We start from the raw sequence: 13,544 nt of genomic DNA on the forward strand, positions 1-13,544 counted from the left end.
ATTGCTTGTTTGTCTCTTAAAGGTTCTGGTTCAGCAGGAATCCAAAACAACCTACAGTAATAATTGGAGACAATATGATCCGTCTGGAGAGAATTGCGCTGCTCTGGGAAATGTGAAAGGCAACTTAGACTCTTGGTTCGATGCTTCTTTTAAAACACAGAAAATGTTTATCTGTGAAAAGGAATATTAATTTACCTCCATCAGTGGTACTGGATATTATTAAATAGGTCTATCATGTATATTCACAGAAAAATTATTGTCAGCAAATTTCAGACATTTCAGTGTGATTTTGTCCAAAAAGATTGTTCATGAAACTGCAGGTGGAAGCCTTGCAGTTCTGAAATGTTTTTCTTGTGTGTGCTATCTGTAAATAACCTACAAATAAGAGTAGATATGGGCAAGATCTCTTGTGTATGTATCTAAAATAAAATAAAAAAAAGAACAAAAACATTTGGTGAAGTTTAAAGGGTTAGTTCACTTGCAGCGAATTGTTCATTTGCAGCACGTTTGAGCTTCAGCAAGAACCAATGAGGTTCATTCTCGTGTGTTAACCCAGGGAACAAGACTAAATAACCTTATGTCATTTTTCTTATGTAGATAAGTAAATGCATCTTGATTTAAGAATATATTTAGATAATTTGACTGGAATATATTTAGATAATTTGCAGGTTCATTCATTCATTGCGCATAGCCTATTTTCATCATGCAGACACCATCAAAGTGACAAAATGGCATGTCCTTGTGCAGGATACTGTAGATGAGGAAGCTGCTTTCATTCTTAGGGAGTTACATTTACGTCAGGAGAGGTTTTTTTGTTGTTGTTTGTTGCCATATCCACATGCATATTTATTTGAGCTGTACCATTTTTAAATGGTAGTTTTCTATATAACTTCAGGGATGCAGAGCACATTAGTAAGGCCGCTGTATGCAGAGAGGCAACCACCACCACAGCGGTCAAATAAACACAAATTATTCACAATTTATTTGGCCATCTTTATTTCCTACAGATACAAAACCAACAGTTAATATTTTCCCTGTTAGAATTCAATATTGTTCCAATACTTGATACTGTGGAGATCTCCTCTCCATCCCCCCATTTTGCGAGCCTCTGCCTTCTTGCTGTTGGCTGAGAAGTCAAATGTTAATTTCATTACCCTAATTAAGAAATGTAACCGGTTGCATTAGAGAACATTTAATTATGTGAAAAGATCATTTGACTATGTGGAAAAAGCTGCTGCACATTGAAATAGACATTGAATTATATTTATTTAATATGTCAAATGTTTGTAAAGTCATGTAGCTTACAGCCATGAACATTATGGGCCATTCATACACACGGCACAATGCGGCGCCAGGCTTTAAAGGGCCCCTATTATGGATTTTTGAAAATGACCTTTCATGTAGTGTGTAACATAGCTCTAAGTGAATGGGCATATCTAAGTGAATCGTATATAAAGTTATTGTCTTTCAAAAGTAGGAGTCGACTCTGAGTCAATGCAATTAATTGTTTTTCAAACGAGTCATAAGCCGTTTCGTTGTGACTTCAAGACGAAACATTAGCATACTGCCTGCCCACTTATTGCACGCGCAGACACCAGGGAAAACTTAAACCTCAAACCTGCAGCTGATTCCTGTGAACACTGGATAGCATCTAGTGATGGGAAGTTCGGATCTTGTTCGATCTCGTTCATCAAAATGAACAAATCTTTTTTCGAGTCATTTCGTTCTAAGTTTGTGCTTAGGGTGTCTGACAACCTTTGGACGACATATGTACACGTCACTGCCCCGAAGCGTGAAAATCAGCCTTTTAAAACAAACCCTTTCATTTTTAATTTGCATGCATCAAGTTTAAAATGTAGTGCTTCTCCATTGGAATGCACTGAAAGAGAGCTCTAATGCTGAGCACATTTAGAGGCACTAGACAGGTGTCTCTTTCTATACGTTTTCCTCACTTCTCAACTTTTCAACTGTTTTAATAAAACTGTGTTTTGCACATCCATACTTGCGTTTATTCAGTTTTAATGCCCTGGATTTTATGAATTCCCCTGTTGTTTTACAATGGCGATATGACAAAATAACAATAAAATAAACATGGTCTTAGTGCATCCGGAAAGTATTCACAGTGCTTCACTTTTTCCAATTTTGTTATGTTACAGCCTTATACAAAAATGGATTAAATTAATTATTTTCCTTAAAATTCTACAAACCATACCCCATAATGACAACGTGAAAGAAGTTTGTTTAAAATCTTTGCAAATTTATAAAAAAAAAATCAAAAAAAAAAAAAAATCACATGCACATGAGTATTCACAGCCTTCCTTTTGAGTATATGATGCTACAAGCTTGGCAGACCTATTTTTGGGCAGTTTCTCCCATTCTTCTTTGCAGAACCTCTCAAGCTCCATCAGGTTGGATAGGGAGCATCGGTGCAAAGTCATTTTCAGATCTCTCCAGAGATGCACAATTGGGTTCAATTCTAGGCTCTGGCTGGTCCACTCAATGCTGCATTCATCTGTCCCTCGATCCTGACTAGTCTCCCAGTTCCATCCGCTGAAAAACATCCCCACAGCATGATCCTGCCACCACCATGCTTCACTGTAGGGATGGTATTGGCCAGGTGGTGAGCGGTGCCTTGTTTCCTCCAGACATGATGCATGATGTATGGCAAATTCAGGCCAAAGAGTTCAATCTTTGTTTCATCAGTCCAGAGAATTGTGTTACTCATGGACTGAGAGTCCTTCAGGTGCCTTTTGGCAAACTCCAGATGGCCTGTCATGTGCCTTTTACTGAGGAGTGGCTTCCGTCTGGCCACTCTACCACACAGGCCTGATTGGTGGAGTGCTGCAGAGATGGCTGTTCTTCTGGAAGGTTCTCCTCTCTCCACAGAGAAACACTGGAGCTCTGTCAGAGTGATCATTGGGTTCTTAGTGCAATTGTATAACATGATAGTATGTCCCAAAGCTTGTGTACTCTTTTGCTACACACTCAAAAGTATCTACTTTTTCTTCACAAAAAGAGTACATACTTTTAGGGCATATAAATAGATGAATTGAGATGCAGCAATGGCTGACATGCACTTCTTCTTCTTCTTCTTTGGATTTTTACGGCAGCTGGCATCCTTTGAGTTGCATTACTACCACCTTTCAGTTTTATTTATCCTTTGTTTTCATTCATACTAAATCCGCCTATCTAATCCAGTCATCCTCAAAAAAACAAATATCCATTTCCTACCCTCCGCACTCTCTCCATATTCCAATAAACTTTTTACTGTATTATCTACCCATCCTATTTTTTTTAACTGTGTTATCATTTCTTGTCTTTCCTGAGTAAATTTCCTGCATGTTGTAAGAATATGTTCTACAGTTTCAGCTTCCTGACATGTTGCTGACATGCACTGTTAACTGTGGGACCTTATATATACAGGTGTGTGGCTTTCCAAATCATGTCCAATCAACTGAATTTACCACAGGTGGACTCCAATTAAGTTGTAGAAACATCTCAAGTATGATCAGTGGAAACAGGAGGCACCTGAGCTCAATTTTGTGTGTCATGGCAAAGGCTGTGAATACTTATGTACATGTGATTTTTTTCCCCCCGTTTTTTTTTTTTTAATAAATTTGCAGAGATTTCAAACAAACTTCTTTCACATTGTCATTATGGGGTATTGTTTGTAGAATTCTGAGGAAAATAATGAATTTAATCCATTTTGGAATAAGGTTTTAAGCCACATCAGAAACACCATGTATTTGCATGATTCATGTCGAAGTAATTAATATCAAACAACACAATTAGCCTTTTGCAATGCCATATTTAGATTAATAACTTTTTACAGTCATTACTTCCTGTTTATTATAACTTAGGTTGATGCCAACTTGGTTCTTCCTTCCTGAAAATAACACACAGGGCTCAGAGTTTGCTGTCGTGTTGGGTTAGTAAAATGGAAATGATTTATGATGATGTAAATTCTGCAAACAACAAAAGTTCTCGTTGCATGGGTAAGAATGCATTTATGATTTTTCTGAGCATCAGCTATTTTTTTCATTCTGTTCGTTCCTAACTGTTGAATAATTCGAATAATATGATTCCTTCAGGCCTGTTAAATCGATGCCACAAATATTGTAATTAATGGAAAAAAAAAAAAAAGAAAAAAAAAGAAGAAATATATATATATACAGTATATATATATATATATATATATATATATATATATATATATATATATATATATTTGCTGACGTGTATCAATTTTAAAGTTCCGTGTTCTTTCTCCACTATGATATACCAAAAGAGAGAAGCATGTAATGCTGAGAACACATTAAAAGAGACATGAGATGGGTGTCTTTTTCTAAACGTTTGCATGTATAATTTTGTATAATCAACAGCTGTTGTTTTCATTCAGTTCACTTTTAAATAATTTATAATTAGAATGATATAGTTCCTGAGTACGGGGTTGTTCAACGGATGCCACATTGTAAAATAATGTATTTTGATTTAATGTAACTAAATATAGATGTTAAGAAGTGTCCCCAGCAAGTTGAACATTCAAAAGGCATTGCAGTTTTTTTTTTTTTTTTTTTTTTTTTTTAAATTGCTTGCACACAATTTCTGAAACTATGGCTCCATTTCTTGAAATTCTACACACAAAACCACAAAACATGCACACAACATGAAAAACATCAGACATCTCTTGCAAAAGCAAACACATAATTCAAAACTATTTTAACTCTTTCAAAAATTGTGTTTACAAATGATTAGCCACATACACACCAGACTACACACAGATGTGAAAACTGTAAAATACTACTATCTTGTGTCTTTTGCTTGCTGCACAGTGTGCAGTGGAGTCACCAGAGTTTCTCCCACGTACATGAATGTGCACAAATACACTGTATATACAGAACTGATTAATTTTACACAGTTATGAACTGAACTGAATCAAAACTGAACTGCCTTGAGCTGAATAATGACACTTTTGGCTTGTGAGAACTGCTTTACAGCAGAATTTGTTTTGAATGTGTTACTATTGTGAAGCTGCTGTAAAGCAATATATCTTTATTTCTCAAAACACTAAGGTTTGATTTCTAAGTGAACAATTTCTATAATTTATTTATATAATTAATTTATACAATTTATATAGTAAATGAGTGTGACATGTGTTTCCCAAATGAAACAAAAGAGCTGTTAGTTTTGAATGATGTGTATAATGTAGAGAACTGTGTTTAAAGTTTTGCAAAAAGTTTGTTTTTCAATTACAAACTGAGTTTAAAGCGTATAATGTGCTTGTAGTTTTGCAGACTTGGACTGAAGATTTGGTACATGAGTGAATGTTTTCACTGAGTGAACCTCAAGTTTCACTTTTACTGTCTAAGTAATTTGGGGAAAAAAACTGTGATTGAGATCACTGAGTCTGAGGTTTTTATACTGTAACTTCCTGCAAATTTCTATTTGTGTTTGGTTCCTATATCACACACTGCTTTCTCATTCTCAGTATAAAACACCTGTGTTTTTAGTTGCAGATATTTGTTTTACATATTCATGCTCTATTGGCATAATGCAGTTCAACAAGGTTGTTTACACGACGCTCTCTCATCTAGTATTATGTCGTTTTGGTGTTTAAATCTTTGTAATTACTTCAAAAATTCATACAGAGCTCCACATGATCCTGTCAGTGCTGATCAGAATGATTTGCCCCCTTGGTAAATATGATCAAAGATGGCTGTAAAAAATAAATCTGCATTGTTAATCTTTTTGATATTAAAAAAATTATATCTAGTTTTGCAGACTTGGACTGAAGATTCGGTACATGAGTGAATGGTTTCACTGAGTGAGCCTCAAGTTCCACTTTTAGTGTCTAAGCAATTTGGAAAAAAAAAAACTGTATATGTTAAAATGATCTGTGAATGTTTTCAAGCCAAACTATTCTGCCAATTAAATACAATAATCAACGTTGTACAATTGAATCACACTGGAATTCAGTCATCACATTTGATTTCTAATCACAGGGAATCAAGTTACTTCCTCAAAGCGGACTAAAGTTCTTCTGATCGTCCTCGGTGTCTCTCTTGTTTTGGCTCTTGGAGGTCTGTGTGTTCTGGGGTTCATGTGTGAGTATAATTCTTGCTCTATTTGAGCTTTTGCTCTGATGAAAACAGCCACATTTAAGGCAGTTATACACTTATACAAGAGTTATGGTATTGATTTCCTGTGGGTTGCAATTGTTAACACTTGACAGATATAAAGCTGCTAAAAAATCACCCAGAGGCACCAGTGTGTTCTGCCTCAAACTCTTGAGAGAGAGCTCTTAGACAAGTACCAGAAAGTTAAAAACTGCCTCTCTTCTTGCACTGGTGAGTGGGTTAACCTACTTTCAAGCTGTTTCTATGGCAAGCCGTTTTAACATTTAATCATTTAAACCGACTAGTCACTATTTTCTTGCTACTAGTACTTATTTTTTAGATACTAGTACTTATTCGGTACTAGGTACTAGTGCCTATTCTTTAGATACTAGTGCTTATCCTTTAGTTACTAGTACCTTTTTAAAAATACTAGTACTTATTCATTAGATTCTAGTTCTTATTTATTAGATACTAGTACTTATTCCAATAGTGACTAATAACTATTCTTTTGTTACTAGTAACAATATATATATATATTTTTTGCCATTGACTTCTATGGGGATCTGTCATTCAGATATCAACTATTTAGTTCTGACTAGTATGTATTCCAATTGTGACTAGTACATATATATTAGATACTAGTAGTTATTAATTAGGTACTAGAACTTATTTTTTAGATACTAGTACCTATTACTAGATACTAGTATGTATTCAATAAATACTAGTACTAAGTCATTAGATACTAGTACCTATTAAATATATACTAGTACTTATTCTTTAGATACTAGTACTTATTCATCCCAACCAACACAAAGTTGTACATACAGTGGTCTACGTACAAAACAACAGAAGAATTTACTGTATACAGTTACAGTAAAAACGTCTCAGGTTACGACTGTAACCTATGTTCCCTGAGAACAGGGAACGAGACACTACGTCAGAATGACGCTATGGGGGACGCCTCAGGCGTGACAGGTGTCTGAAATAAATATCAACTCACGTCAATCATGTTGACCGGCGACAGCCCGTGAATCATCAGCTTGATTGATTAACGCGCGACCTGGATGTATAAAAGGGGAGCCTTGCACACATGACAACATCCTATCGTCTGAAGGGACTGTTGCAGGCAGGCCCCGAGGCATGGCAGGAAGACGTAGTGTCTCGTTCCCTGTTCTCAGGGAACATAGGTTACAGTCGTAACCTGAGACGTTCCCTTTCGAAAGGGAACTCTACACTACGTCAGAATGACGCTATGGGGAACGATATACCAACGCCACCATGCTGAGGGGAGTGCATGCCCAAAGGCAGTGACAACTGTCCGAACCAGTAATTCAGAAACACTGGAACCACTCACCCTTAGGTCACATCGGGCTGTCAGTGACAGCACTCCCTACCGGTCATAGCCCAAGCTAATGAACCAAGAAACCGCCAGAACATAGTTAATGGGGGGTATATCTGGGCCAGCTCAAAGGCTTAGGACATCAGCTTCCAATAGAAGGGGTCCCTTCTAGGGAGTGTGGCTAGGGGACCCAAGGGACTCCCAGCCAGTCACTATTCAGGGGAGCGTGCCACCTGAAATGCCACCAGGCAGGCCTGACCTGGTGTCACTACATAAGACACTACAGTCTGGCCACTTCCCGTCTGTCCGAAGACAGAGCCTCTGGACACTTGCCTTAGGAAGGCATCCAACCCGAGGGACTGCGAAGCAGGCAGTGAACCACTCAGCCCGGATCTCAGAGACGGGACATCCTGGAGAGTATAACTCAGCATAGTGCTTTACAACCCTTGCCAGCGAGGGGAGTTTCTCTACTCGATCCATGGATCTACCCAGTGTTTGTGTTTCAAAACACTGAGGAGGCCTGTGAGGGCCTAAAGGGAGCTTACCTCCAGGAAGGCCTGGTAGGACCTCTAACCTGGCGACCACAACGTGGGGAAGCTTGTATTCAACCACAATATGTGGGAGCTCAAATCAGGAAGGCCGGTGAGGCCTCTAACCTGGCGACCACACCATGGGGGACCTTACAAAATATGGAAGCTCAAAATACAGGAAGGCCTAGTGAGGCCTGTGACCTGCCAACCACAGCATGTGGGAGCTCAAATACAACCACAGCATGTGGGAGCTCAAATACAACCACAGTATGTGGGAACCCATATTCAGGAAGGCCTGGTGAGGCCTCTGACCTGCTAACAACACTATGTGGGAGCTCAATTATAACCAAGCATGTGGGAACTCCTATCAGGAAGGCCGGTGAGGCCTCTAACCTGGCGACCACAGCATGTGGGAGCTCAAATCAGGAAGGCCGGAGAGACCTATAACCTGGGGACCACAACATGTGGGAACTCCTAACAGGAAGGCCGGAGAGGCCTATTCACAACCTGTGGGAGCTCACATTCAGAAAGGGAAAAAAGCGCACACCCTTACCATAAAAAATGAAATAGAAAGTACATGAAAGAAAGTGCATGTACTTAGCCATTCTGAACCCAAGAAGGCCTGATAAGGCCTCTAACCTGACAACCACAGCATGTGGGAGCTCATACTCGGGAAGGCCGGTGAGGCCTGTAACACGGTGACCACAATGTGTGGGAGCTCATCAGAATGTGAAAGTTAGCTAGAGAAAGGCGTCCGTCGTAATAAAGTGACGACAGGACGCATCTAGAGTGGGACCCGAGGTGAAAACCAGGGTCTGAGCCACATAGGAAGGGACAGAAGCGATACGCGCATGACCCTTACCATAAAAAATGGAATTTAGAAAGATCAAGACGTAAGTCGTGCGACTTACCATAAGCATGAGTTAAAGAAGGTACAGAGCGTATGTACCGAAAAGGAATGAAGTAAAGGTTTGTACGTACTTCATCACTCCAATATACAGTAATAGTGGGAGCCCACATTCAGGAAGGCCGGTGAGGCCTGTAACCTGACATGTGAAGGCTCACCTGTGACCAAGGAACCACCGTGAGTGGGAACCCAAAAACAGGAAGGCCAGCTAAGGCCTGCAACCTGATAGTCACAATACGTGGGAGTTCTCATTCAGGAAGGCCTGGTTTTAAAGCCTGCCACCTGACATGTAAAGAACTCATAACCAGGAAGGCCGAGGAGGCCTAAAGCCTGGTGACCACTAATTGTGGAAGGTTAAAACTCAGGAAGGCCGGTGAGGCCTGTGACCTGACGACCACAGCACGTGGGAGCTCATAGGACGGCCTGGAGAGGCCTCAAACCTAATAACCACAGTATGTGGGAGCTCATATTCAAGAAGGCCTGGTGAGGCCTATAACTTGATAACCACAGGATGTGGGAGCTCATATTCAACCACAGTATGTGAGAGCTATACTCAGGAAGGCCTAGTGAGGCCTATGACCTGACAACCACAGTATGTGGGAGCTCATATTCAAGAAGGCCTGGTGAGGCCTATAACTTGATAACCACAGAATATGGGAACTCATATTCAACCACAGTATGTGAAAGCAATACTCAGGAAGGCCTAGAGAGGCCTATGACCTGATAACCACAGCATGTGGGAGCTCATATTCAAGAAGGCCTGGTGAGGCCTATAACTTGATAACCACAGCATGTGGGAGCTCACATACAACCACAGTATGTGAGAGCTATACTCAGGAAGGCCTAGTGAGGCCTATGACCTGATAACCACAGTATGTGGGAGCTCATATTCAAGAAGGCCTGGTGAGGCCTATAACTTGATAACCACAGTATGTGGGAGCTCATCCAACCACAGTATGTGGGAGCTCATAACCAGGAAGGCCGGATGAGGCCTGTAACCTGATGACCACAGTATGTGGGAGCTCACATTCAGGAAGGCCGGTGAGGCCTGTAACCTGACATGTGGAAGCTCATAACCAGGAAGGCCTGGTGAGGCCTATAACCTGGCGACTACAGTATGTGGGAGCTCATATTCAACCACAGTATGTGGGAGCTCATACTCAGGAAGGCCTAGTGAGGCCTATGACCTGATAACCACAGTATGTGGGAGCTCATATTCAAGAAGGCCTGGTGAGGCCTATAACTTGATAACCACAGAATGTGGGAGCTCAAATTCAACCACAGTATGTGAGAGCTATACTCAGGAAGGCCTAGTGAGGCCTATGACCTGATAACCACAGTATGTGGGAGCTCATATTCAAGAAGGCCTGGTGAGGCCTATAACTTGATAACCACAGAATGTGGGAGCTCAAATTCAACCACAGTATGTGAGAGCTATACTCAGGAAGGCCTAGTGAGGCCTATGACCTGATAACCACAGTATGTGGGAGCTCATATTCAAGAAGGCCTGGTGAAGCCTATAACTTGATAACCACAGTATGTGGGAGCTCACATACAACCACAGTATGTGAGAGCTATACTCAGGAAGGCCTAGTGAGGCCTATGACCCGATAACCACAGTATGTGGGAGCTCATATTCAAGAAGGCCTGGTGAGGCCTATAACTTGATACCCACAGTAAGTGGGAGCTCATATTCAACCAAAATATGTGGAAGCTCTCATTCAGGAAGGCCTGGTGAGGCCTCTGACCTGATAACCACAGAATGTGGCAGCTCATATACAGGAAGGCCTGGTGAGGCCTCTGACCTGATAACCACAGAATGTGGGAGCTCATATTCAACCACAATATGTGGGAGCTCATAACCAGGAAGGCCGGATGAGGCCTGTAACCTGATGACCACAGTATGTGGGAGCTCACATTCAGGAAGGCCGGTGAGGCCTGTAACCTGACATGTGGAAGCTCATAACCAGGAAGGCCTGGTGAGGCCTCTGACCTGCAAACCACAGTATGTGGGAGCTAATATTCAACCACAGTATGTGGGAGCTCATATTCAAGAAGGCCTAGTGCGGCCTATAACTTGATCACCACAGAATGTGGGAACACATATTAAACCACAGTGTGTGGGAGCTCATATTCAGGAAGGCCTAGTGAGGCCTCTGACCTGCTAACCACAATATATGGGAGTTCAACCACAATATATGGAAGCTAAAATACAGGATTTTCTCAAATACAATCCCCTTTTTTTTTTTTTTTTTAGAAGAGGACTGTCTGGTCAAGGAGGCCTGCAAAGGCCTACTACCTGCCATACAGCACCTCCAAAAAACCTAGATTTTTTACCTTTTTTACCAAAAACATGCCCCCAAACTCTATACAGGATACTGGGTCTGTAAGAGAAACAGAAATATGTTATTTGCGCACAAAAAACATTATACAAAGAAGACCAGACAGTACACCTGCGGCGTGTAAAGACACGTCAGGAACTCTCTCTTTTCCAAAAGAGTACCTGGGTTAACCACTTACATGCCTGAAAGAGGCGCTCCTACTAACTAAGCTGAAGGGGGGCCATCAGACATGATATTCATCATAGACCCAGCCCCAGGCCTGATGTAAGAGACGCCTGGGGAACATCAGAAGAAGGCATCCGGGGAGATCATCCCTAGCGCCGCTGAGTGCGCTTTTGCTGGATGACCTCCCTCAGATCCTTCTTCCTGCGGGAACTGCGTCTCCTCTGTGACCTACTCCGGACAGGAGGAGGCGCACGAGAAGAGACGCTGGCCCTCTGGGCCTGTCTATGGCCCTCAGACCCAGACTGGCCAGGCCTGCCCGCCTGTTTGGGCGCGGACTCGGATCTCAGCGGTATGCAGCTCTTAAATGCAGCTGAGCGCGCCCTCGCCTCCCTGAACCTTTCGACCACCGTCTGAACGGAGGGGCCAAAAAGTTCAGCGGACGAAACCGGCGAATCGAGAAGAAAGGTCTTCTCTTCCTCCCCGATGTCGGCCAGGTTAAGCCACAGATGTCTCTCCGTGGCCACCATAGCCGCCATTGACCGGCCAATGGCGGCAGCAGATTGTTTAGTAGCCCGGAGAGCCAGATCCGTGGTACGGCGCAGCTCAATAACCGCCTCAGGGGACAGTCCTGCCCCCTGGTCGAGATCCCGCAGCAGGTCGGCCTGGTACGCCTGTAACACAGTGAGTGTGTGCAGAGCAGCACCGGCCTGACCCGCTGCAGTGTATGCTCTGCCATTCAAGCGCGAAGTTGTTTTAAGTGGCTTGGATGGCAGGGTAGGAGCTCTTAGTGTCGATGCCTGCCCAGAGACGAGATAGTTAGCCAACGTCTCGTCAACGGGCGGCATCGACACATACCCATGCTCTGCCGCTCCATCCACAGCAAGGCAAGGCAAGGCAAGTTTATTTATATAGCACATTTCATACACAATGGTAATTCAAAGTGCTTTACATACTATTAAAAATAATCAGAAGAAATAAGAATATACAAAACAGTTTAAAATAAAGAAACGAGAAAGAACTAAAAATAATTAAAACAGTTTAGAATAAAGAACAGTTTAAAATAAAGAAACAAGAAAGAACTAAAAATAATTAAAACAGTTTAGAATAAAAACTAAAATAAGACACAGGATAAACAGTCGGACAAACAGTGACACAGTGCTCATTCATTAAATGCAAAGTTAAACAGATGTGTTTTGAGTCTGGATTTGAATGTGACTATTGTAGGAGCACATCTGATCTCCTCTGGAAGCTGGTTCCAGCTGCGGCTGGCATAATAGCTAAAAGCGGACTCGCCATGCTTAGAGTGAACTCTTGGAACTTCTAGCTGATGTGATCGTAATGATCTGAGTAATCTGTTGGGTTTGTATTCCGTGAGCATATCTGCAATGTATTGAGGTCCTAGGCCATTAAATGATTTATATACTAGTAATAATACTTTAAAATCAATCCTATAAGTAACTGGCAGCCAGTGTAATGACCTGAGTACTGGTGTGATATGATCATATTTTCTGGTTCTGCTAAGAATCCTGGCGACAGCGTTCTGTATGAGCTGCAAATGTCTTATGGTCTTTTTGGGAAGGCCAGTGAGGAGTCCATTACAATAATCCACCCTGCTGGTGATGAAAGCATGCACTAGTTTTTCTAAGTCTTGACTGGAAACAAAGCATCTAATTCTTGCAATATTTTTCAGATGATAGTATGCTGATTTAGTTATTGCTTTGACATGACTATTGAAACTAAGGTCTGACTCCAAAGACACACCAAGATTCTTGACCTGATTTTTAGTTGTTTGACCCCTAGAGTGAAGGTATGCGTTCACCTTGAGAACTTCATCTTTGTTTCCAAACACAATGATTTCAGTTTTGTCTTTGTTTAACTGTAGAAAGTTTTGGCACATCCAGCTGTTGACTTCATCAATGCATTGAAGCAGGGAGTCAATGGGGCTGTAATCGTTAGGCGATAGGGCTAAGTAGATCTGTGTGTCGTCTGCATAGCTGTGGTAAGAGATTTGGTTCTTTCTCATTATTTGGCTCATTGGGAGCATGTACAGGTGACACACACGATCTGTGCGCTGTACAGCAGCGAAACTACCCCGCTGATATGGATGGATACGAGCAGAGTACGGGTTCTTCCATGCCTTCTTGA

At 41.5% G+C, this 13,544-nt stretch overlaps 1 protein-coding gene across 4 annotated transcripts in view; it reads left to right on the forward strand.

The window, feature by feature from the left end:
• The first annotated feature begins 3,887 nt into the window (after positions 1 to 3,887).
• The window catches only part of LOC307163579 (CD209 antigen-like protein C), a 97,992-nt gene continuing 88,335 nt past the window's right edge, over positions 3,888 to 13,544 (forward strand). For 3 of the 4 annotated variants that reach the window (XM_079879689.1, XM_079879694.1, XM_079879693.1), the window contains exons 1-2: positions 3,889 to 3,995; positions 6,003 to 6,104. In XM_079879689.1, coding sequence (XP_079735815.1) covers positions 3,938 to 3,995; positions 6,003 to 6,104 — 160 coding nt within the window. In that variant the 5' untranslated portion in view covers positions 3,889 to 3,937. Of the gene's footprint in view, positions 3,996 to 6,002; positions 6,105 to 13,544 lie in introns of all 4 variants that reach the window. The other variant, XM_079879695.1, reaches the window with a different exon arrangement.

This window comes from Squalius cephalus (assembly GCF_949319135.1).
Source record: "Squalius cephalus genome assembly, chromosome: 8".
NCBI classification, from domain to species: domain Eukaryota; kingdom Metazoa; phylum Chordata; class Actinopteri; order Cypriniformes; family Leuciscidae; genus Squalius; species Squalius cephalus.